Source organism: Cebus imitator, unplaced genomic scaffold (genome assembly GCF_001604975.1).
Source record: "Cebus imitator isolate Cc_AM_T3 unplaced genomic scaffold, Cebus_imitator-1.0 Scaffold67, whole genome shotgun sequence".
In the NCBI taxonomy this organism is placed as follows: domain Eukaryota; kingdom Metazoa; phylum Chordata; class Mammalia; order Primates; family Cebidae; genus Cebus; species Cebus imitator.
This window is the reverse complement of record NW_016107382.1, coordinates 4,484,926-4,510,960: the sequence shown is the minus strand read 5'-3', so window position 1 is coordinate 4,510,960 and position 26,035 is coordinate 4,484,926. Positions and strand designations below refer to the sequence as shown.

The following is a 26,035-nucleotide window of genomic DNA, read 5'->3' as shown; positions in this document are numbered from 1 at the left end:
CACTACATGCAAACACAAATTTTTTTTAAATTAAAATAAAAAATAAATTTTTATTGCATTAAAAAAAGTATGTTGATTGATTTGCTTGCTCAAAAGGTATAGATTAGTCATAATAATCATTCTTTCCAGCCTCCACTTTTCTAACCCAATTAGAATTCTAATTTATACCCCTATTGAACTAACAGATCTAGAAAATGATCATCAACGGTTGCTATTATCACATGAAGAGAGACAATCAGACATTATGTGCCTCCTGACAGTTATACATATCATTTATACGTCATTATTGTCAAAAAAAATTTGAACCTGAATCTGTGCAAGCCTCTAACAACCAATTTGCAAGAAATTTAAGGGACTGATGAACACCTTAAACAATCAACACGAGGGGAATACCCATACTGTGGAGAACTCCACAGAATAAACTACATTGTGTCTTCAATAAATTGAAAGGTAAAATTAAGAATAGATGTAGGAGAGATTTAAAAGATTCAAAAAGATTTGTGACTTATCAACCAAGTCCAACCCAACAACCTACTATAAAAAGGATATGAAATAACCAGGGAAGTATAGGTACTGAATAATTATTTGACTCAAGAGTTATTAATTTTTAGGAATCATAATGTATTTATGATCAGAGTTTTAAAGAAAAGTCATATTTTAGAGATGTATGCAAACAGTAAATATTTATGAATAAAATGATTTATCTCAGATTTGTTCAAAAACTCTGGATTAGGAACGTGAGAGTATAGATGAAACAACATCAACCCGAGTTGGTAATTGTTGAAGATTACCAACAATAATAGAATGTATCCTATTATTCCATTTCAGTTCAAGAATAACTTCCATTAACAATTTTGTATGTATGATTAATATAAACTGTTAGACTTAGCAAGCAGCTATTGGTTAGATGAAATTATTTTAACATGGGAAAATAAGCATTTAAGTAATAAATTGGTGGCTAAAATTTTCAGTTATTTTAACTTTACATAAGGAGATCCCTGCAACCTAAGAATTTTCATTATTTAGGACTTCAATCTAGCTGACAACTCCTCAGGTGAGATGCCTGGGCAGACCACAGACTTTGGGTTATCTAGCAACAGGACCTACTTCCTCTGTTTGCTCCAGAGGTTAGTACTGGCTCTGGAGGGCAGAATAATGGCCTCCCAAAGATGCCCACCCTGGATGCTGTGAATGTTACTTTAGTAAAAGGGACTCTGCAGATGTGACTAGGTTAAGGATCTTGATATAGAGTATTATCTGATTATCTGAGTGGGTTATGTAAGTGAACTCAATGGAATCATAAGGGTCCTTATAAAGAGGAGACAAGAAGGTCTAAATGAGTAAGTAGCAGGAGATGTGATAACAAAAGCCAATGGCTGAAGTGATACAAGGAAGGGGCCACGAGCCAAAAAGTGAATGCACTCTCTAGATACTGATAAAAGCAAGAAAATGGATTCTTCCCTCAGAGTCTTCAGAAGGAAAACAACCCTGCTAATGCTTTGCTTTAGATTTCTGATTTCCAGAGCTGCTAAGAAAATAAATTTGTGTTGTTTTAAGCCACTAAATGTGTGGCAATTTGTTACAGTAGCAATAGGATACGAGTGGCAATGACCAATGGTAAAATTTAAAGACGTGCCACTGTACAATACTTTCAGAGAATTAGTAATTGGCATATAGATAATTTATCATTGAACTTGAATACACAAATGCCTTAGAGGCCAATTACTAGGAAGCTGTACATAAAAAACTACTGTTGTTACAGTCTGGGACATATGGCAAGATCCTGTGCCTATAAAAAATTTTTTAGAAATTCGCCAGACACAATGGGGCTGCCTGCAGTCCAAGCTACTCTGGAGGCTGAGGTAAGAGGATCACTTAAGCCCAGGAATTCAAGGCTGCAGTGAGCTAGGATCACACCACTGCAGTCCAGCCTGGGCAACAGAGAAAGACCCTGTCTCTACAAAAAATTTAAAACTAAAAAAAAATGTGAATACTATTGTTACAAAGATGCTATCACTAACACCACATAATATACTAAATCAATAATCAGATCGATGAAGTTAATCAGTTAGTATTTATAACAGAACAAAAACGGAAATATTTAAACACTGTGATCTACTCAAAATAATACTTGCTGTAGCAAAAAGTGGTGTAATTCCATTAATTCAAATGCACAAGTTCTAAAATGTAGTCAATTTTTATAGATAGCTGGACTTCTTAGAATATAATTTAGGCTTTGAATAAACTGTAATAACACAGCAATTTTATTTTATGATCACCAAATCTAAATTATGAATAACTCAGCTAGTTACAGGAAGTTGGATCATCTCTAGGCTCTCCAGGAAGACATTCACTGACTATATTCTAAGAATTACTGAATTACTAAATGATTTTTGCAGTTCCTTCCACTTCAGAAAGTCTTTGGATTCAAGGTACCCAACATGAATTAGAATCTTAAAGATTTTCTCAATTGAGAGTCTTTATACACTCAACAAAGATTCATATACATCTTTTTAATTGTTATTCTCTTCTAAAAAGTCATTTATAAAATCATTTTTAATACAATAAAAGATTTTACCCTCTAATAAAACTTATGAAGCAGTTTCCTTTGTTTCAAGAGATAAAAGAAATAATAATTCAGAAATGCTTCAAAAAATAGAGTGACTATCCTTAAGGTGAGGAACTATTCAATTTTTTTAATCTAGAAGGATACTTCACTTCTTTAGTCTACTTCAATCTAGTCATAAAAATTTGACGTTTTAAAGCATTTTTAATTAATTTATTTATTTAAGTTCTGGGGTACATGTGCAGATCGTGCAGGTTTGTTACATAGGTATACATGTGCCATGGTAATGGTTTGCTGCATTTTTAGCAGTAAATTTCTAGAGTGAAAATTGTAAACTTTCAAAAGATAGTTTAAGACATATTAAAAAGTATTCTCACGCTCTGTGGCATAAAAGTATAACATATAGACAGGCAGACTTAATATATACCTTCTAGTACCTGCCATCTAAGACAAAAAGCACTACTAGAAAAACAGAACCATATGCAACTAGAATAACAAATGAGCATATGTGTTTTTAAAAAATATAGTATTGGCCAGGCACAGTACCTCATGCCTATAATCCCAGCACTTGCCGGAGGTCAGGAATTCAAGACCAGTCTGGCCAACATGGTGATACCCCGTCTCTACTAAAAATACAAAAAAATTAGTCAGATGTGGTGGCTTGTATCTGTAATCCTGGCTACTCAGGAGGCTCAGGCAGGGGAATTGCTCGAACCAGGGAGGTGGAGGTTGCAGTGAGCTGAGATAGCACCACTGTACTCCACTGCACTCCAGCCTGGGCAACAGAGCCAGACTCCATCTCAAAAAAAAAAAGCATTAAGAGCAAGAAGGAAATCAAATGAATAATGAAGTCAGATTTTTTCACAACCTCACACCAAGATCACTTTGTCTCTTTTTTTTTCCTGAGACAGCGTTTCACTCTTGTTGCACAGGCTGGAGTGCAATGGCACAATCTTGGCTCACTGCAACCTCCACCTCCCAGGTTCAAGCAATTTTCATGCCTCAGCCTCCCAGGTAGCTGGGATTATAGGCGCTTGCCACCACATCCAGCTAATTTTTGTATTTTTAGTACAGATGGGGTTTCGTCATGTTGGCCAGGCTGGTTTTGAACTTCTGACCTCAGGTGATCCATCTGCCTCTGCCTCCCAAAGTGCTGAGATTACAGGCGTAAGTCACTGCGCCCGGCCTTGTAATAGTCTCTTAATACTCACTCCTCCAAATAATTTTATACACTGCTTTCAGTCCCATCTACACAAAAATACTCAATAAGAAACCACTACTTGCAGAATTAAGTTCAAAATCCCTGGTCTAGCACTCAAAGTCTTGCATAAACTGGGTCTCTATCTGTCACATCAATCATCATTCCTCTAAACATCACTCACTTTCTTCCATCCTTCCTTATTTTTTTAATATTAATTATAACCTGAATAAACTGGGCAATTAATTCCCTATTTAGCCTTGTCTCCTGCTATTCTCTCATCTGGCATGCTTTCCTTGCTCATTTTTCAATCCTATTATCCTTACGTTCACGTGTAATTCAAAGTTTATGTTCTCCTAAGAAAGCTTCTCCAACTACTCCAGTCTAGAGCAACCATTCAATCTTCACAGGCTTCTCCTGACTTTTAATTATTTATCTTTTTGGAGAGAAGGCTTAATAGTTATATTAACAATAAAAATGGTTGCTTTTTCAGTATTAATGGTTAATATTGTAGCAAAGTTAAAAAAAATAGTTGCTTTTATTTAACAGATATTTACAATATGCATAGTCTTCTAATAGGCACTCTATAGACATGTTTTCTCACTTAATATTGAAAATAACTTTGGGAGGTAGATAGTACAATTATATCTACTTATAAGGAAACTGAAAACCTGAAGAATTTATTACCCAGGTCATACAACTAAGTGACAGAGCTCAGATTTTAACATGTAGCTAAGTGTCTTACAGAGCCGACGTTCTTATCCACTTCTCCCAGATCTAAACAGTAACTAGCAGAGGCCAAGTAGTTCAAAGGTGGTATTTTATAGTTAACTCAAAAGTGGACCTCGATGTTAGTTCCAAATACAGAACATTTCAGTAGTTCACACTGAAATTACTGGTATTATTCTCTCTAAAATTAGCTACAATATTTGACAGAAGAAACCTAATGAAAAAGAAAAGAAAAACTGGTCTCATGACTTTTTTATTTTATGAGATGGAGTTTCGCTCTTGTTAACCAGGCTGGTGGTGCAATCTCAGCTCACTGCAACCTACACCTCCCAGCTTCAAGCAATTCTCCTGCCTCAGCCTCCACAGTAGCTGGGATTACAGGCATCCATTACCATGCCTGGCTAATTTTTTGTGTTTTAAGTAGAGGCAAAGTTTCATCATGTTGGCCAGGCTGCCTCGAACTCCTGGCCTCAGGTGATCCACCCGCCTCGGCCTCCCAAAGTGCTGGGATTACAGGTGTAAACCCCACCATATCTGGTCACTACTTTTTAAACAACTTTTAATTTTTCAACAAAATTTGGAATAGAAAATGACTAAAACTTTATTACTTCAGCCAAAGAGTCTGGTAATAAAATGTAGTAACATTTACTTGTATACTTACTTTGAAAGATAACAACAAATTTTAAGAAACTCTATTGAGAAACACAGGTACGCAGTTAACATCTTAGTAGTAAAGTATTCAGAGACAGATTTCAGTTCTATCACTTAAGCTGTGAAGCCTTAAAGAAGATAATTAACCACCCTGAGCCTATTTCCCTATCTATAAAAGTGAGGATAAAGAAATATCTACCTTTAATAGCTGTTATGAGGACAGTCTAACAAAACATACACTTAAAAACAGCAACTGCAGTTATTACTGATATTTTTAACTTCACTAAAAGACCAAAAGTATTTGAGCTGAAAAAACCTAAGATAGTCCATTAGTTTTGTTTTGTTTTGTTTTGTTTTTAAAGGTAAGCTTTATTGTAAAATCAACATTAAGTTCTACAGACAAGGCTTAATCTTAACTTTTCTTCCGAAATTATAGTAAAAATAAAGTAACTTACCAATCATTTTCCATTTAAATCAACATGACAACAGCCTTCTTCATAAGCCAAGTTATTCCCACACCCATTTTATTCTCTACTAACAACTTATTTTAAAGTTTAACTTTTTTTGATCATTTAAGAACCCATAACAAGACTGAACCAGAAATCCAAGAAAGGCTGGGACCAGGTTAATTCAAGTCAGCAAAACTGCATTTTGCTATCAATCATTAAGACTGTTCCTACACTGGAGCCTGAACAAAGGACATTCACTAAATTAAAATTTACAAACACCTCAATGTAATAGTGACTCTCAATTCCATAGTGATACAAAAGAAAAGCTGGCCTCTCCTTATTCCAATAATGTAAGTTTGTTAAAGAATCTACCACCTAACTATGATAAAGCTACCAGCTGACTACATTTTACTGAAGGGGGCACCTTTACTCTAGGTAACAGAAACATTTCTGAGAGTCTATAAACCAATATATAATGGAGTCACTCAGAATGCCATAGGAGAATTGAAAATGAAATTACCCTGGAGGAAAGTCTTTTTGTACAGTGACAAAAAATGGCAAATCATCATTTAGTCCACCCTACTAGTGATTTTTTAAAAATGTATTGGGTAAGGTATACTTTTCCTTCTACCTACTACTTGTTTAATTTCAGAATATAATTCAATTATGATCACAGGGCAGAAATGTTTATTACATCTTTATATTTTTATAAAAAGAATATATATGGCAACTGCTCTTAATTATTTTAACTGTTTCATTCCCACTATTACTCATAGCTCCATGTGATATGAAATTTGGAGGCATTTAATTTCCTCAAATGTTAACATTCTCTTGATTTCACTTAAGACAAAGAGGTTTGGGAGAAAGCAAATAATTATATCAATATGTTTTTCACTATATGGCTGGAAGGATAGGTAAAACAGAAGGAGATGAAGCAGAAATATTAGAAAGCTGGGTTGTGCTCCAACAAGCTTTAAGCTATCTGTAATTTTCTTTCTTTCTTTTTTTTTTTTTTTTTTTNTTTTTTTTGAGACAGAGTCTGACTCTGTCGCCCAGGCTGGAGTGCAGAGGCGCTATCTTGGCTCACTACAACCTCCACCTCCCAAATTCAAGCAATTCTCCTGCCTCAGCCTCTCAAGTAATCGAGAATACAGACATGTGCCACCACATCTAGCTAATTTTTGTATTTTTAGTAGAAACAGGGTTTTGCCATGTTGCCCAGGCTGGTCTCAAACTCCTGAGCTCAGGCAATCCACCCACCTCAGTCTCTCAAAGTGCTAGGATTACAGGTGTGAGCCACCATGCCCAACTAGCTATCTGTAATTTTCATATCACTTAAACTATCTGTAATTCTCAAGGAATTAAAGCATTATTTTAGAAACATGTTTTAAAAACAAAACCCTGGTTTACATCCAAACACTTCACAGTTATAGATGATAGACTCTTACTATGTCATATTTGAACTACTCACCGAAGTTCTATCAGGTTCTCCGTCTGCCAAACCTCCCTCCATAATGAACCAAGATAGGTTTATGCTTCTCTTTCCATTAATGTGCAGTCATCCTATAAATCTGCAAATCCTAGAATTAAAAAATCATATTTATTAGGACTGGTATAAAATTGTGACACGTAGAAATAAAGCACTGAATTTATTATGAGGGAAAAATTATGTTATTCTGAGGTTATTTGGAAATTCAATAATGAAAAACAAATTTTGACATGGGCTTGAAGAATGGTAAAGGTTCAGAGAAAAATGAAAGAAGAAAAAAATATTTCAAATGAAGAAAAAATAGTAAGAGTATGGTTAAACATGAGATTGCCTAAAATTTGAAAGGATGTATAAATCTACTTACAACTAACGAAATAAATTAGTTTTTCTTTATTACATTGGTAAAAACTAAAAAGTATGCTAAAGTCCAACATGGGAGAGAATGTGGGAAAACAGATATTCTCATGTACTTTTGTTATGAGAATAAAAATCAGGACAATTTTTTGGACAATTAAAAAAATATATATTTTTATCCAGCAATTTCAAGACTAGAAATTTTCCCACAGATATACAAATGCACAGAAATATATAAACAAATCCAATAAAGTAATAAATTTGATGAAAAAAACTAGAAACAACTTTAATGTTGACGACTAGAAGCTTCCTTGTACTACAGATATACAATAAAATATCATGCAGCAATTTTTAAAAATGAAGTAGATCTGTATATACTAAACTGTATATACAGTTTCCCACATGAGGTGGGAAACATGATAGAACATTATATGTAAGATACTCTTTGTGTTTCTGTGTATTTCCATTTTTACCATGAATATGTATTACTTTTCTACAAGCATGCCTTGCTTTATTATAGTGCTTCGCTTTACTGCACAAAGAGATACTTCTTTTAGCACCTTCATTTACAAAATGAAAGTTGGTGACAACCATGCAGAAATCAAGTCTATCGGTGCCATTTTTCCAACAGTATGTGCTTACTTTGTGTCTCTGTGTCATAGTCGGGTAACTCTAGAATAATTCAGACCTATTCATTAAAATACCTGTATCAGCGATCTGTGATCAGTAATCCTTGACATTACTATTGTAATTATTTTGGGGTGCCACAAACTGCAGTCATATAAAACAACTAACTTAACTGATAAATGTATTGGTTTTGACTGCTCCACCCACCTGCCAATCTCCCATTTCTCTTTCTCCAGGAGTGTCTCTATTCCACTGGACACAATACTATTGAAATTAGTCCAATTAATAATATTATAATTGCCTCTAAGTGCTCAAGTAAAAGGAGGAGCCAAATATTTCACTTTAAATCAAAAGCTAAAAATTATTAAGCTTAGTGAGAAACGCACGTGAAAAGGAAGAAGCACGGCCTCTTACGCCAAACAGTCACATTGTGAATGCAAAGTAAAAGTTCTTGGAGGAAATTAGAAGTCCTATTCCAATGAACACACAAATGATAAGAAAGCAAAACAGCCTTATTGCTGATATACAGAAAGTTTGAGTGATCTGGCTAGAATATCAGTCTTATCATACAGCAAGACTCTAACTATCTTCAATTCTATATAGGCTGAGAGAGGTGAAAAAGCTGCAGAAGAGAAGTTTGAAGTCAGCAGAGGTTGATTAATCAGGTTTAAGGGAAGAAGCCATCTCTATAACATCAAAATGCAAGGTGATGTACCAAGTACTACTTAGAGGAACTGCAGTAAGTTATCCAAAAGGACTGGGTGTGGTGGCTCATGCCTGTAATCCCAAGACTTTGAGAGGTCAAGGTGGGCGGATCACGAGGTAAGAGATCAAGATCATCCGGGCCAACATGGTGAAACACTGTCTCTACTAAAACTACAAAAATTAGCTGGGCATGGTGGTGCACACCTGTATTCCCAGCTACTTGGGAGACTGAGGCAGAAGAATTGCTTGAAACTGGGAGACAGGTTGCAGTGAGCCAAGATCGCACCACTTCACTCCAGCCTGGGCAACAGAGCAAGGCTCTGTCTCAAAAAAAAGTAATCCAAAAGATCTAGCTAAGATCATCAATGAACATGGCTATACTAAACAACAGATTTTCAATACAGATGAAATAGCCTTCTATTAGAAGAAGTCATTAACAACTTTCATAGCTAGAGAGGAGAAGTCAATGCCAAGCTTCAAAGCTGCAAAGGACAAACCAACTCTTGTTAGGGGCTAATGCAGCTGGTGACTTGAAGTTGAAGCCAATGCTCATTTACCATTCCAAAAATTCCAGCGTCCTTAAGACCTTATGCTGTATCTACTCTGCCTGTGCACTATAAATAAAACAACAAAGCCTGGATTATTGCACATCTGTTTACAGCATGGTTTACAAACATTTTAAGCTTAATGTTGAGACTACTGCTTATTAAACAATATTCCTTTCAAAATATGTCCACTCATTGAAAATAAACTTTGTCACCCAAAAGTTCTGATGGAGATAAACAAAGAGATTAATGTTGTTTTCATCTCTGCTAATACATCTATTCTGCAGCCCATGAATCAAGGAGTAATTTTAACTTTCAAGTCTTATTACTTAAGAAATACATACAGTAAGGCCATAAGCTGCCAGAAATAGTGTTTCCTCTGATGGATTTAGGCAAAGTTTAAAAACCTTACGGAAAAGATTCAGCTTTCTAAATGTCACTAAGTACAGTTGTGATTCACAGGAGGTCATCAAAATATCAACATTAGCAGGAATTTGGAAGTTGATTCCAACCCTTATGGATGACTCTGTGGGCTTCAAGACTTCAGTGCAGGAAGTCACTACTGATGTGGCCAAAACAACAAGAGAACTAGAATTAGAAGTGAGTCTGAAGATGTAACTGAATGGCTGCAATCTTAAGACAAAATTTGAATGAATGAAGACTTACTTCTTACGGATGAACAAAGAAAGTGCTTTCTGAAGACAGAACCAACTCCTGGTGAAGATGCTGTGAACACTGCTGAAATTGACAGGGACAGGGGGCAGAAAATTCTAGGCAGGAAAGGACGAGTCCCTAGCAAAAGCTCCACCCTTAAGCCGAAAACTTGAAACCACAGACCAAAATGAGAACTTATATCCCTGTTTTTCTGCTAGAAGGTTGCCTTTTCCTAAACCACCCATGGCCCCACCCTGCCCCACCCCATTTTGTACCTATAAAGACCCCTGACTCAGCCTGAAGAGAGAATAAGCTGCCAGACATTGGGGACTACGGCTGGACGTTGGAGAGAAGAGGTTTGACTTCAGAGAGACAGCCTGATGGCAAAACTTCAGAGAAGAATCTAGTTGCAGAAGGCTGGGCTTCAGGGAAAAACCTGCCCCATCTCCTTTTTAGCTCCCCTTCCCATTAAGAGCCACATTCATAGCAATAAAATCCCCCACATTTATCATCTTTCAATTTGTTCATGTGGCCTCATTTTTCCTGGACAGTGGACAAGAGCTCGGAAGCAAAAGTGCAGATACAAAAGACTGTCACACTGACCCCTTGCCCTCATCGACAGAAGACAGCCACCTCATGCAAAAAGGCAGAGAGCCCACTGAATTGTTGTTAACACTTAAGCTGTCAGACAGCAGAGCTAAAAGAGCACTGTAATATGCCCTCTGGGGCTTCAGGAGTCACAGGCACACCACCTGGACGCTGCCACAGAGCCTGCATGGAGTTCACTCCTGCTGGTACCCAAAAGCACTCATTCTGGCTCCTGGACCTGATCACCTGCATACTCCCTCCTGCGAGGGGTGGAACACAGCAAGTCTAAGTGAGTGGAGTTTGATCCTGCCAACACTGAAATGGCCACCCAGTTCTAGCATTCTGTGATTAAAATCAACAGAAAAATCATAACAATCCAATCTAGACAGGACTAGTAATTGTCCAGACTCTTCAGGAAAGAAACTTCAGGTCATCCTACCAAGTCAAAAACCATGACCAGTTGAGGTACTTGTTGAGGGTAAAAGAATACAGAAGGGATAGTGGAAGAGGGTAGTTATAAATACCTGCTATAATTATGTGATCAGTTACAAAGACAAAAATTGTAATTTCTGGGAATATTTCTTCCTTATTATTTTATGAATATGTTTATTAAATATCTTTGTTTCCTTCCCTCTTATTCCTTTATCATATAACATTATATTGACTTTATTTCATAGTATTTAAGTATTAACTCTACATTATAATAACTTACCGAAAAACAAGAAAAATGAACATCACTCAAGGACTTTACATTCTCTTCTGGGGAAAGAGCTGGTATATTTTACACAAGACAGTTGTATTGTTGGGTGGAAGCATGACCTTGTTATTGTCTTTATTTGGAGATTAACTATTGTATTAATTTGCTAGGGTTGCCATAATAAAAGACCACAAACTGGGTGGCTTAAACAACAGAACATTATCGCCTCATAGGTCTGGAGGCTAGATGTCCAAGATCAAGATTTCAGCAGGTTTAGTTTCTTCAGAGGCCTTTCTCCTTAGCTTGTAGATGGCCATTTTCTCCCAGAGATTTCATATGGTCTTCCCTCTGTACATGTCTGTATACAAATGCCCTCTTATAAGGAGACCTGTCATGCTGAATTACGGCCCACCAATCATATTGAATTAAGGCTCACCCTAATGACCTCATTTTAACTTAACTATCTCATTAAAGATCCTATCTCCAAATACTGTCACATTCTGAGATGCTAGAAGTTCAAACTTCATTATGAATTTTAAGGGGCTACAATTCAGCTTATAACAAGTATGTTTTTAAAGAGATATGGGTGGGTGCCAATGTAACAAGGGGTAGATTATAATGGTTCATTTACTGTATCAATTTGGCTAGGCTATCAGACTCAGCTGTTTGGTTAAACACCAGTATAGATGTTGCTGTGAAGACTTTTTTTTAGATATTTAAAAATGTTTAACATTTAAATCAGTAGACTTTGAATAAAGCAGATTACCCTCAATATGTGGGTGGATCTCATCCAACCAGCTAAAGGCTTAAAAAAAAACCTGAGGTCCTCAAAAGAAAAAGAAATTCTGCCTCCAAACTGCCTTCAGACTCAAGACTGCAACACCAGCAGTTTTGTGGGTTTCCAGCCTGTTGACCTGCCCTGCAAATTTCACACTTCCTAGTCCCCAGTTTGTGTGTGTGTGTGCGTGTGTCCCCACATCCCGTTGGTACTGTTTTTCTAGAGAACCCTGACTAATCCAATATATATGTATACATTCATATCTTATCAATATAGGTATAAATTTATTTTATCATTCATTCTGTGCCCTCCTTTGTATCATAGAAGCTAAAAGCACAGAAACAACATTTTGCAAATGTCTTTGCCTTGGGGATTCTAGATGTGACTTACATTCAGCCAGTGCAATGCATTTGCACAGTATTTGGAAAGTGGAAGAGAGACAGAAACCACACCATTCATCTTCTGATGGTAAAACTGCCTTTGCAAAAATTTTAACAGTGAGAAAATTATAACAATGAAAGAGATCTGACCTAACCAACTCCATCTTGCCTTTGGCCTCCAAACTGCCCTTGGTCATTCCTGGGCATGGGCCAAGCTAACTTTGGGAGAAATTTAGTCTATGGTTTAAATTATGACAGCCCTTTCCAAAACTAAACTGCCTTCTTAAAACTAATGAAAGGTTCACAAGGTTAGGAGTATGAGAGCGGCCTGAATTCTTATAAGATCCAGACACAGCTAATCCTTTGCCAGCCACTGTTCCAGAGGTCACAAGATTTGCAACTGCCCCAATTACTCCTGTAAATAACATTATTATCATAGAACCTAAGATTGGCTTTTTGAGATGTCTTTTCAGGCTTTTGCATTTCTGATGACTGAATGGCCTCACCTGGATCAGTGACTCCTTCATGGCTCTCACCCAGGAGTGGACTCAGCACATAAGGACTATTTGTCCACACCCCATGATTGCATTCCTCAACCAATCACAGCATTCCCCATTCCCTATGCCCCTGCCAGCCAAACTGTTCTTGAAAAATCCTAGTCTCCAATAGAGGAGGCTGGTTTGAGTAATAATAAAAATCCAGTATCTCATTTAACCAGCTCTACGTATATTAAACTTTTTTTCTTTTGCAATTTCCTTGTGTTGATAGATTGGCTTCATCTGGGCAGTGGGCAAGAAGAACCCACTGGACAATTACAATGTCAGTAAGCTTGACAAACAGGAGGCTTTACAGTGATCACCAAGTACTCCACTGTCCACTACCTATATTAGTACCAACAGGCAGCTACAATGATCAGCAGCACTGACTAACTTGAAAGCTAGGAATAGCCATCCATATCCATGCCTCCAGCTTTTCCAATCAATTTATCAACATCTAATTCCTTTTATTATTTTCTTTTTGCTTTAAGTACCTGTAGTAATTTATTTCCTCAATGAATCTGACCTGATAATTTTTTAAAATTAAACAATTAAAATATATTGTGTATTATAATAGATACTAATGAGTGCTGAGAAGAACAAATAGTAAGAGAGGAGTTCTCTGATGTGTCACAAAAAAAAGGTAAAATGTTAGATAGGATTGCCTGAAAAGGCCTTTAGGCTTCACTGAAATGACTCTGAGTCAAGATCTCAGTAACATGAGAAGGTGAGCAGCCCAGAAGACCCTTTCAAGCAAAAAAGGAATCAGCAAGCACAAAGACTCTGAAGCAGGAGCACGTGGCATATCTAAAGAATAGCAAAGAGACTACTGTGTCAAGTGGAATAGGGAAAGGTAATGAGCAAAGAGAACAGAAAGATAATGAAGTTGCAAATCACAGAAAGCCTCATAGGACAGAAGCACTTTAATTTTTTTACTCTGAATGAGATGGGAAGCTACTGCTGATAGGAAATCTGAGAAATGACAGGATTTTACTTCAGTAGTATCATTCGGGCTGCTAATTGAGAAGAGATTACTACAAAGTAGAAGGCTATCACTTGTAGGCAACAGACAATGACGGCTTGCACCAGAAGAGTAGTAGGAGATGTGATGAATAGTGCCAAATTCTTTCTATACCTTGAATGTAAAGCTAAAAGAATTTATTGATCAATCAGATATAAGATGTACATTTTTTTAAAAAGAGAGGCAGGGATTTAATCAGGGTTTATGCCTGAAGCAACTGAAAAAATGAAGGTAACGCCATTAGCAGGTATGCAATATATTGTAGGAAGACTTGGGGAAGAAAGGAATGGATATCAGAAGCTCCTCTTGGACTTGTTTACATTCAGATGCCAGTTAGACATCTGAATACAGATATGTAGGAGGCAGCTAAACATGCAGATATGAGGCTGAGGTAGGGAGGTCCGGCCAAAAAATATAAACTAGGAGTTAGCATATGAATGGAATTTAAAACCATAACATTGAATGAGATCTTTTTGGAACTTTCTGTAGACAGAAAAGAACTCAAGATCAGAGCCCTGAGATACTCCAATATTAAATAATCAATATTTATCAAATGAATGAATTAATAAATCCTTGTTTTCAACTTTCAGGACTGCTCTATATAACTATGCAAGAAGAGAATTACTCTATATAAAAAACAAAGAAAACACAAAATAAAAATTATAAAATCACTAACTCAAAAAGGAAGCAAGATGACGGAAAGGTAAAATTAATGACAAATGCCCTAAATTCCTCACCTTTGATAACAGCGTTAAGAAACACTGTTAACAAAAAAATCCTGAAAGGAGAAGGTGGCTGGGGGCTTAAAGTATAAGCACACCAATCTCTTCATCCTTTAGAGGTTAAAGTTGAAAACATTTAAATGATAATAAATCTGAGAATACAGAAGCATTTTTTTAAAAGTTTAAACAGTAATTAAAAGCAAACTTAATGGCAGTAGGCACTAAGGAATAGGCTCAGAGAGAAGAAAGATAGTCGTCTCTGTTGTTTTAAACATTTTAAACAGTGTATACTGCTTTTGTATATTTTTAAAAAGTCAAATAACTTTTTTGTAAAAGAATATGGCATTTGACAATCCTGATGACTCATTTCTCAAAACTGCCACGCTAAAGCCAGGCCTGCATCCTAATTTAAATTTAATTACCAGTTGAATTAGAAGTGTGCAAGAAGACAATGTTCTCTTTTTTGTTCTTTTTGTTATCAGTACTCTAGATGCTGGGGAACTCCTGGCTCACTGTCTATACTTACCCTAACAAAGTTCCCAAAGAAAATAATTTGTATAAAAATTATTCTCTATTTAGGATTTACAAATAGATATTTCAGTCACCAGAAAAGGAAGGAGCACCTACTAGGTAAGGCTAATGGCTTTAAACATGTCTAATCATAACAGCCTTATGATAATGAATGAATATTGAACATTCAATTATTCAATAATGAATAATGGTTGTCTCTTATGGCAACAAGTTGTGTATGAGAAATTTGTGGCTTCCTATCTCCCAGGATGCCCCAGAAGTTTTTCTGTTGTATTAAACTCATATATAACAACAAAAAAAAAGAATTCTCAAAAGCAAAAATGTGCCAGATATAGTGGCTCACACCTGTAATCCCAGCAGTTGGGAGACTTAGGCAGGTGGATAGCTGAGGTCAGGAGCTTGAGACCAGCCTGGCCAACATAATGAAACCCTGTCTCTACCAAAAATACAAAAAAAAAAAAAAAAAAAAAATTAGCTGGGTATGGTGGTGTGTGCCTGTAATCCCAGCTACTCAGGAGGCTGAGGCAGGAGAAATCGCTTGAACCCAGGAGCCGGAGGCTGCAGTAAGTCAAGATTACACCATTGCTCTCCAGCCTGGGCAACAGAGGGAGACTCAATCTCAAAAAAAAGCAAAAATGCTGAGCCATGAATACACTCCCCTTTAAAGAAGATTAGTACTGGAAGATAACATTATATTCACATCACTTATCTTAATTTTACTCTGCAATTTTGACCAAAAAAAGAAATCAGATTGTAAATAAGAACAACCTGGTTTAGCTACTCTGAACTAATCTACACTATAGTAGTCATCGACCACACCGCATAAGGACGTTACAGTCAAGAACAGACCACCTGTATTACAGTGGTCCCATTAAGATTACTATGAAGCTGAAAATCTCCCATTGCCTCACTAGGCAGATAGCGTTAAGTGACTCTATCTTGAATAGGGACTGGTTGAAATAAGGCTGAGACCTACTGGGCTGCATTCACAGGAGACGAGGCGTTCTAAGTCACAAAATGAGATAGGAGGTCTGCAAAAGATACAAATCAGAAAGATCTTGCTGATAAAACAGGTTGTGATAAAGAAGCTGGCCAAATCCCACCAAAACCAAGATGGCAATGAAAGTAACTTGTGGTCATCCTGTTTATTATATGCTAATCATAGTATAATACATTAGCATACTAAAGACACTCTCACCAGTGTCTGACAGTTTACAAATGCCATGGCAACATCAGCAAGTTACCCTATATGGTCCAAAAGGGTTAGTTCTGGGAATTGCCCACCCCTTTCCCAGAAAACTCAATAATCCACCCCATTTAGCATATAACCAAAAAGTAACAATAAGTATAAGCAGATGAGCAGCCCATGCTGCTGCTCTGCCTATGGAGTAGCCATTCTTTATTCCTTTACTTTCTTAATAAACTTGCTTTCACTTTATGAATTCATCTCAAATCCTTTCTTGTACGAGATCCAAGAACCCTCTCTTGGGGTCTGGATCAGGACCCCTTTCCAAAAACAAGTTCACAGTGCAAAGCAGTACCTTCACTATGCTTAGTCATGTTTAGACACACAAATACCACTGTGTTACAATTACCTACAGTATTCTGTATAGTAACAAGTTGTACAGGTTTGTAGCCTAGGACTATATCATGATCTATATCATATATCCTAGGTGTGTAGTAGGCTATACTACCTAGGTTTGTGTATTAGTAAGCAAATCCTATGATGTTCACATGACAAAATTGCCTAACGATACATTTCTCAAAATGTGTGCCTGTCGTTAAGTGACCCAGGACTGTATCTACGTAGATTAAATCCTGAAAGAAAATCTAATGTAATGAGAGATTGTATAAATGTGAGTTTCCATATATCAAGCTAGTACCAACATCCTATTCATATGTACTTCGAAAGAAAAAAAAATCTAAGTGAATTGCTTGATTAAAGCCGTCTATCCAAATGGCTTTCATCAAAATTATTTCAAAATGGTATAGTACATAAGCTTCCTAGAGTATACTAATATTTTGGCACCTATGAATCAAGTTAATATTTCTTCCATTCTAATACTACTACTATAATCGTAAGAAAAATAGAAAAAATAATGATGATGATAATGGAAGACTAGGAGGCAAACAAAAAGTTGGACACTGACAGACAAGAAGGAAGTAGATTAGGGGTGTGCCATGCAAGTTATCCCACTGTGTGCAACTTTAGGAAGATGGACGGGGAAGACATGCAACGGGAAAGATAGGAGAAACAAAGTAAACTAATAATATCAACTATTAGAGGGAAGGGGGAAAAGCATAGCAAGTTATCTAAAAATATAAAGGTAAAAGGAGAGAAAAAAATCTAGACAACTCCCTTTACCTTGATTACTCTGGAGCACAAAGGTAAGTAAACAATCCAAAAACACTGCCTCTTCCCAAAACACTGCATAAAAAGCCACTTTATTTCATAGACATTAAATAAACATATATTATTGTCCTTACAGGTGTCTATTTCAAATTCATCACAATTTAGTTTCCATTTATTTCACGACTGCCTAATCGCACATTAAAGCCCAATAAATGACTTAAATTCTGAACCAGAAGAGTGTCCAAACACTTTTTATATCTACAAATCTGGCAAGTCTATTAATATTAAAAACTTAAAACAGAGGTACTGTTTTAGACAGATGCATATGTATATAACAATCATCCAAACCAGCGACAAGTTACTAATAAAATGCACAAAGAGAAATGGACTAAAGATTTTCTTGATCTGTTGTTTTATAAATACCTACTACTTATGTAGAGTTCAGGCAAAACTGTATCATTAGCACTTTACCCCGAGGAAATCAGAATACTAACCTAAGTTCAATAAAAAACAGGAAATCATTACTACCAAAATTCTCAAGGTACAAAAGAAATTTCATTTCCCATTATCTCTGGACCAACCATTCATAAAATTTATGGTTTATAAACCTGAATACCTATTATTGCTTCACTGTCAGTTATATGTCCTTTGTAGGGCTCAAAACACATTCATCAAATATTATTTATGGCCGGGTACAGTGGCTCACGCCTGTAATCCCAGCACTTTGGGAGGCTGAGGTAGGTAGATCACCTAAGGTCAGGAGTTTGAGTCCAGCCTGACCAACATTGAGAAACCCTGTTTCTACTAAAAAATACAAAAATTAGCCTGGTGTGGTGGTACATGCTTGTAATCCCAGCTACTCGGGAGGCTGAGGCAGGAGAACCCCTTGAACCCAGGAGGCGGAGGTTATGGTGAGCCGAGATCACACCATTGTACTCCAGCCTGGACAACAAGAGCAAAACTCCATCTCAAAAAAAAAATATATATGTGTGTGTGTGTGTAATATAAAAAAAATGTTTAAAATACAAATATATGTAAATGTATATATACTATAAAAATATATAATATATAAATACATATTTGATATATACATACACACACACACACACAAAGTTCATTTTTATACATGGTACAAGGGGTCCAGCTTCAATCTTCTGCATATGACTAGCCAGTTATCCCAGTGTCATTTTACTGGTTAAATTTATTTGTATTTTAGGTTTGCCAGTATGTACATGTAAAGGTTACATAGATAAACACATGTCACAGGGGTTCATTGTACATATTATTACATCACCCAGGTAGTAAGCTCAGTTCCCTATAGTTATATTTTCTGCTCCTCTACCTCATATAACCCTCCCCCCTCAAGTAGACCCTAGTGTCTGTTGTTTCCTTCTGTGTTCACAAGTTCTTATGCTTTAGCTCCCACTCATAAGGGAGAACAGGCAGTATCTGGTTTTCTGTTCCTGAGTTAGTTTGCTAAGGAAGATGGCCTCCAGCTCCATCCATGTTCCCAGAAAAGATGTGACCTAGTTCTTTTTCATGGCTGCATAATATTCCATGGTGTATATGTACCACTTTTTTTTTTCAGTCTGTCATTGATGGGCATTTAGTTTGATTCCATATCTTTGCTCTTGTGACCATCCCAGCACAGTTTATTGAATAGAGGTTTTTCCCATTGCTTGTTTTAGTCAGATTTGTCAAAGACCAGATGGTTGTAGGTGTGTAGCCTTATTTCTGGGCTCTCTATTCTGTTCCACTGGTTAATGTGTCTGTTCTTCTACCAGTACCATACTGTTTTTGTTACTGTAATCCTATAGCATAGTTTGAAGTCAGATAACGTGATGCCTCCAGCTTTGTTCGTTTTGCTTGGTATAGCTTTGGCTGTTGGGCTCTTTTCTGGTTCCATATAAATGTTTGAAAACTTTTTTCTAGTTCTGTGAAGAATATCAGTAGTAGTTTGATAAAAATAGCAACAAATCTGTAAATTGCTTTGGGCAGTAAAGCCATTTCAATGATATTGATTCTTCCTATCCGTGACCCTGGGATGGTTTTCCATTTGTTTGCGTCTTCTCTGATTTCTTTGAGCAGTGTTTTATAATTCTCATTATACAGATCTTTTACCTCCCTAGTTAGCTATATTCCTAGGTATCTTTTTTTCTTTTTGTGGCAATCATGAATGACACTGCCTTCCTGTTGTGGCTCTCAGCTTGGCTGTTTTTGGTGTATAGAAATGCCAAGGATATTTGTACATTGATTTTGCATCCTTAAGCTTTGCTGAAGTTGTTTATCAGCTGAAGACGCTTTTGGGCCAAGGTTATAAGGGTTTTCTAGATAGAGAATCAAGTTGTTTGTCAACAAAGGTAGTTTGACTTCCTCTCTTCCTATTTGGTTACCCTTTATTTCTTTCTCTTGCCTCACTGCTCTCTACCTAGACACCTTACCTGTGGAAGAGAAGCAATTAGAGCAGATAAAATTTTAACATTCCTCTGCTCTATAACAAGAAAGTACTCAAAAGAACAATGTATCAGATAGAAAGAACAAAGTATTTCTTTCTATCACCTTAGTTATGCAGCCATTTTCTTCCTAAAAGCGCTGCTTGTATTTTAAGAATCCAACAGCAAGGTCCAAATCTTTCTTACACCCACTAACTCATCATTCAGCACAGTGTGAATAATAATATACTCAACTGTTCAAAACACATACCTTGGGTTTCGCAACAGTCAAAACTCAATTCCTAATTATGCAAACATATTGTGACTACAAAGGGGTGTAAATAACAAGACTAATGTTTCTCCCTACCACAATAAGCGTATTAAAAAGTGATGTATGCTATGTGGAGAAACTGGAACCTGTGTGCACTGCAGGTAGAAACTGAAAATGGTACAGCCACTGTGGAAAACAGTATGATGGTTCCTCAAAAGATTAAAAAACAGAATTACTATATGATCCAGCAATTCCACTTCTAGGTAAGTACACACACAAAAAAACAAAGGTAGAGTTTTGAAGAGATACTTGTACACTCATTTTCACAGCAGAATTATTCATAATTCCTAAAATGTGGAAGCAACCCATCAACAAATGAATGCATAAGCAAAATGTGGTATATAAATACAATGGAGTATTGTTCAGTCTTTAAAAGGAAAGAAATTCTGACATATGCTATAACATGAATGAACACTGAGGGCATTATGCTAAGTGAAATAAGCCAGTCACAATAAGGCGAATATTCTATGATTCTACTTTTATGATGTACCTACAGTAGTCAAAATTATAGACAGAAAGTAAAATGACAATCGCCAGGGGAGAAGGAGCGGACAGAATGGAGTGTTACTGTTTAATGGGCATATAGTTTCAATTCTGCAAGACGAAAGAGTTCTGGAAATGGATGATATTGATGCTTGTACAATATAAATGTACATAATACCAACGAACTTTACACTGAAAAATGGTTAAGATGATTTTATGTACTTTAGGTATTTTACCATAATAAAATGACTGGAAAAAAAAGTAGTGCATATTTTATCTGTCTAGAAATACAGAATTAGAGATCAGATTGAGGACGTATCAACTTGCGTCAAACACAACAAATTGGCCTGGTGCCATTAGAATGAAATCAATTATAAGACTGTGATCCCCTTCTATGATGTGCTGGTTATTCACACCGAATCACTTAAAAATTAATGATCTCATCTCATTTGTGAATAAATGAACCTACCTTTCCTGCTAATAGGTTAATCTTTGAGAAGTTTAAGTTGAGACCTAAAGGTTAAGTGGCAGTTAGCTAAACAAAGTATGGCAAGAAACACATTCCAAGCAGAGAATACAAGTAAGTCATAAGGTGGAAGGTCACCCCTATATTGGACTACAAGGACAACTCATGAATTAACTAGTTCTAGAAGTCAAAGTTTTAAAAGAGAAAAAAAGATGCTTCAATAAAATCCAAAAAATGAAAGGGAAAAAAAGTGATATGGAACTATGGTTGAGATATGGTTTGTCTGTCCCTACCAAATCCCAAATCTCATTTTGAAAGAGAGTGGCAGTGTTGAGAGGTGGTGCCATCGGGAGGCATTAGGATCATTGGGGCAGATTCCTCATGAATATCTGTGTGTCATTCTCCAGTAGTGAGCTCTTATTCTAGCAAGATGGGATGAGTTCTCAAGGGAATAAATCAGTTCCCAGGAAAGTGGGTTGGTCCCTCTTATGTGCCCTCTTTCCCTTTGAGCTTCTCTGTCATGTTCTGATGTGGCACCAAAGCTCTCGCCAGAAGCTGAGCAGAGACCAATGCCATGCTTTTTATACAGCCTGAAGAATAATGAGCTAAACAAACCTCTTTCTTTATAAATCCAGCCTCAGGTATTCTTTTATAGCAACACAAAATGGACTAAGGCACATAACAGATAGACAAGATCTCAAGCCAATAGTATTTAAAGTACTAAAATATAGTAGACTCCTATCTTTATTTATTTATTTATTTAAAGGCAGTGTCTCACTGTCATCCAGGGTGGAGTGCAGTGGCATGATCTCAGCTCACTGTAAATAAGCTCAAATGATCCTTCTACCTCAGCCTCCCAAGTAGCTGGGACCATGCCTGGCTAATTTTTTATTTTTTGTAGAGACAGGGTCTCACCCTGTTTCCCAGGCTAGTCTCGAACTCCTGGGATAAAGCGATCCACCTGTCTCAGCCTCCCAAAGTGATAGGATTACCGGCATGGGTCACCATGCCCAGCCAGGTTCCTATCTAGAGTTTCTAGTAAGAAATTGTTATTACCCGCTCAAAAATTAACCATAAACTTATTTTTATACATTTTAGAGGAAAACAGAATTTAAAGGGGAGTAAGGGGAGTTTACTGTTTTGTTCTTTCCACATTTCTAAAGTACTTCTCTTCCCTGAAACTGAGGCTAATAGATGAATAAGGGTAAAGTTCACAGAGAATAATACAGCAGGTATCCATAGAGTCAAAGGGAAAATTTAGGGCTCTTAAACAACAAGTATTTTATAAAAAGCCGATTCCTCACTGCTATGGATTTGAATATTTATGTCCTCTCCAATATTTGTGTCCTCTCCAAGATTCACATGTTGAAATCCTAATCCCCAATGTGACGACATGTGGAGATAGGGCCTTGAGGGGATAATCATGTCATGAGGGTGGAACCCTCATGCTGGGATTAGTGCCCTTATGAGAACAGACACAAGAAAGCTTGCTTCCCCTCTCTGTTTCCACCATGTGAGGAATCAGCAAGGTGACACCTGTCCACAAGCCAGGAAGAGGGCCCTCAGTGGAACCCGACTATGCAGGTATCCTGCTCTTAGACTTTCCAGCCCCCAGAACTGTAGAAAATAAATTTCTATTGTTTAAGCCATCTAATCTATAGTATTTTGTTACAGAAACCCAAGCAGACTTAAGAGATCCATGTACTCACTACCAAGAAAAATAAAATTTACACAGCATTTTTTAAAAGCCAATATAACTCATTTAACTCAAAAAACAAAGAAATTATGAATATGACAAATCTCTTCAATGGAAAAGCATAACTCCACTTTAAAAGACTATGATGACTATAAAACAATATAGAAAAGAGATTATATTAACTTTTTTAGAAATCAAAACACAGTATTTAAGTACTATAAATTAGAATCATTTAAAGTACATACATATACAACAAAGAATGGAAGAGAAAAAAATGGCACTAAGGTGAATAAATCCTTCATTGTTAACAGACTGTTCTCATGATAAATAAAATTGGAGATAAATAAGATATAAGGAATGAAACTGTCCATAAGCACCAAACCATAACCCTAAATTTAAAACTGTCTATGAAAGCAATATAACAGCAGGCATAAAAATTTCACTGGAAAAACTATGTACAGATTAATTTAAATCTTCCAAAGATTCTAAGTTATTTGTTAGGAGGTGGCAATTTCAACTCTGCTGGCCTTTTAGCATCCTATAACTACTGATAGTACAACTAAAAATTTAACTTGGAAAACCAAATAAGAGTAGTAAGACCAACTAAATTTTTTTTATAATGGTATGGCCCTTCCCAAATGCTTTCCATACATCATCACTGATCTTCACAAAATCCTAAAAAATGGGTATAATAATTGAAGAGTGTTGCTTTTTTTGTTTGTTTGTTTGTTTGAGATGGAGTTTCACTCTTGTTACCCAGGCTGGAGTGCAATGGCGCGATCTCGGCTCACCGCAGCCTCCGCCTCCTGGGTTCAGGCAATTCTCCTGCCTCAGCCTCCTGAGTAGCTGGGATTACAGGCACGCGCCACCATGCCCAGCTAATTTTTTGTAGTTTTAGTAGAGACGGGGTTTCACCATGTTGACCAGGATGGTCTCGATCTCTCAACCTCGTGATCCACCCGCCTCGGCCTCCCAAAGTGCTGGGATTACAGGTGTGAGCCACCGCGCCCAGCTGCTTTTGTTTTAAAAACAAAAAAAGAACAACCAGGTATTATATACTTCCTGATAAAAAAAAAAAAACAAAAAAAAATTTTTTTTGTAAAAAAAAAAAAAAAGGAAAAAAAATCAAAATTCATTCATACCAAGACTTGAGATCTACTTACAATTTTTTATTTTTATTTTTTTGAGATGGAGTCTTGTTTTAAGTTGCCCAGGCTGGAGTGTAGTGGCGTAATCCCAGTTCACTGCAACCTCCACCTCCCAGGTTCAAGCGATTCTCCTGCCTCAGCCTCCCGAGTAGCTGGGATTACAGGCACACACCACCATGCTCAGCTAATTTTCGTACTTTTAGTAGAGACAGGGTTTACGATTTTGGCCAGGTTGGTCTCAAACTCCTGACCTCAGGTCATCCGTCCATCTTGGCCTCCCAAAGTGCTGGGATTACAGGTGTGAGCCACCATGCCCTACCAGTAAAATCTCATTTTAAGTCCAGAGCTTAAAATGTGGATTACTTTACATCTTGGTTCTCAGTTTCCTCATAAGTAAAATTATGAGACTAAAATGGCAATTATTGAGACTCCTTAAAATTCTAATATTCTATAACCTAACACCCAGCAGTTTTACCTGCTGTCTAAATATCGATGACATAATCGCTGCAATGCAAGAGAATGTAAGTTATATGGTACTACCTCAACTTTAAGGTCCATATTAGTACCTGTCTTTAGAGTAATAAATGAAGGGGAGTAGCAGGGGAACAACGTAAGGCAACTTAAAATACTCACAACTAATCAATAAAGTACATTAATTACAGTTTTCTAAGGTTTCTCAACTTCAATTAAAACTTTCATCAAACCTAATCAGTAAAAAATCAGCTCTTCAAAAGAAAAATCAGTTCAAGTAGGAAACCAAAACAATATTTTAAATATTTTATTACAACTGAACTACATATGTATCTCCAATCTTTTGATGGAAAGCCTTTTCATTGAACATAGATCTGCCAATTAGAATTACATACCTTCCTTGCTTAAACCACAGCTATAATACATGGTCTGAAAGCTCTATAGGTAGTTCTTCAAAGTGAAGCAAAATTCCCAAAACCTAAAATGCAATTAAATATTTTTTTTTTAAGTGAAGCAAAACTTAAAACACTTGTAAAGCCATCAGTTTGGAGAATCCTACATGTTCCAATTACTTTCCTCTCTTTTCTAGTTATCTAATTATCTTATCCATACCAAGACAGGCCCAGGGAAATGCCTACAAAAAATAGTTGGTTGCAATACAGAAAGTCCCGAGCTTAGGGAACCCAATTATTTTATAATGGACAGCAAGAATGCCTGCCTTTTCTTTTCCTAAGGAGGAAAATACTGTCATTATCTTCCAAGGCTGCTCACTATATAAACATTCTTGAAAAGATAGTCTAGAGTAACAGGCAGTCAGTGCTTTACTTGTAAGATATGCAGAAATGCAAGAGATCAATAGAGAGTTGTTTTCCAATTGTCTGTTTATCCCTGTCTACTTAACCATTACCAAATACAACACCCTGTAGCATTTCACCTTTTAATATATATTATTGTTAATAACAAGAGGAAATCATGAGTCACAAGCCATTCCTAAGAAACTTCACTCTTGTAAATTAGTTAGCTGTGACTAGCACAATTTTTCTATGTGCTTTTAGATAATCTGAACAATCTTTTTATATATAAATCATGTCTTGTCAAGTCCAGTCTTAATTACCAAATGCCTCTGCACTAAAGTTAATCATCACCCAAAAAGCTTCAGGAATTAAATGAATCAAGTGAGTACTGTTAGAAAGGGTAAATCCTAGGGAACCGCCATCTTCCAGTAATTCGCCAAAATGACAAACACAAAGGGAAAGAGGAGAGGCACTCGATACATGTTCTCTAGGCCTTTCAGAAAACATGGAGTTGTTCCTTTGGCCACGTATATGCGAATCTATAAGAAAGGTGATATTGTGGACATCAAGGGAATGGGTACTGTTCAAAAAGGAATGCCCCACAAATGTTATCATGGCAAAACTGGAAGAGTCTACAATGT

At 36.6% G+C, this 26,035-nt stretch overlaps 1 protein-coding gene across 1 annotated transcript in view; it reads right to left on the bottom strand.

Annotated features, from left to right (window-relative positions):
- The window catches only part of OSBPL8 (oxysterol binding protein like 8), a 166,689-nt gene that overhangs the window by 110,519 nt on the left and 30,135 nt on the right, over positions 1-26,035 (bottom strand). Inside the window, exon 2 of the mRNA XM_037739302.1 lies at positions 7,065-7,173. Within this exon, the coding sequence (XP_037595230.1) occupies positions 7,065-7,106 (42 nt within the window). The 5' untranslated portion in view covers positions 7,107-7,173. The remainder of the gene's footprint in view (positions 1-7,064; positions 7,174-26,035) is intronic.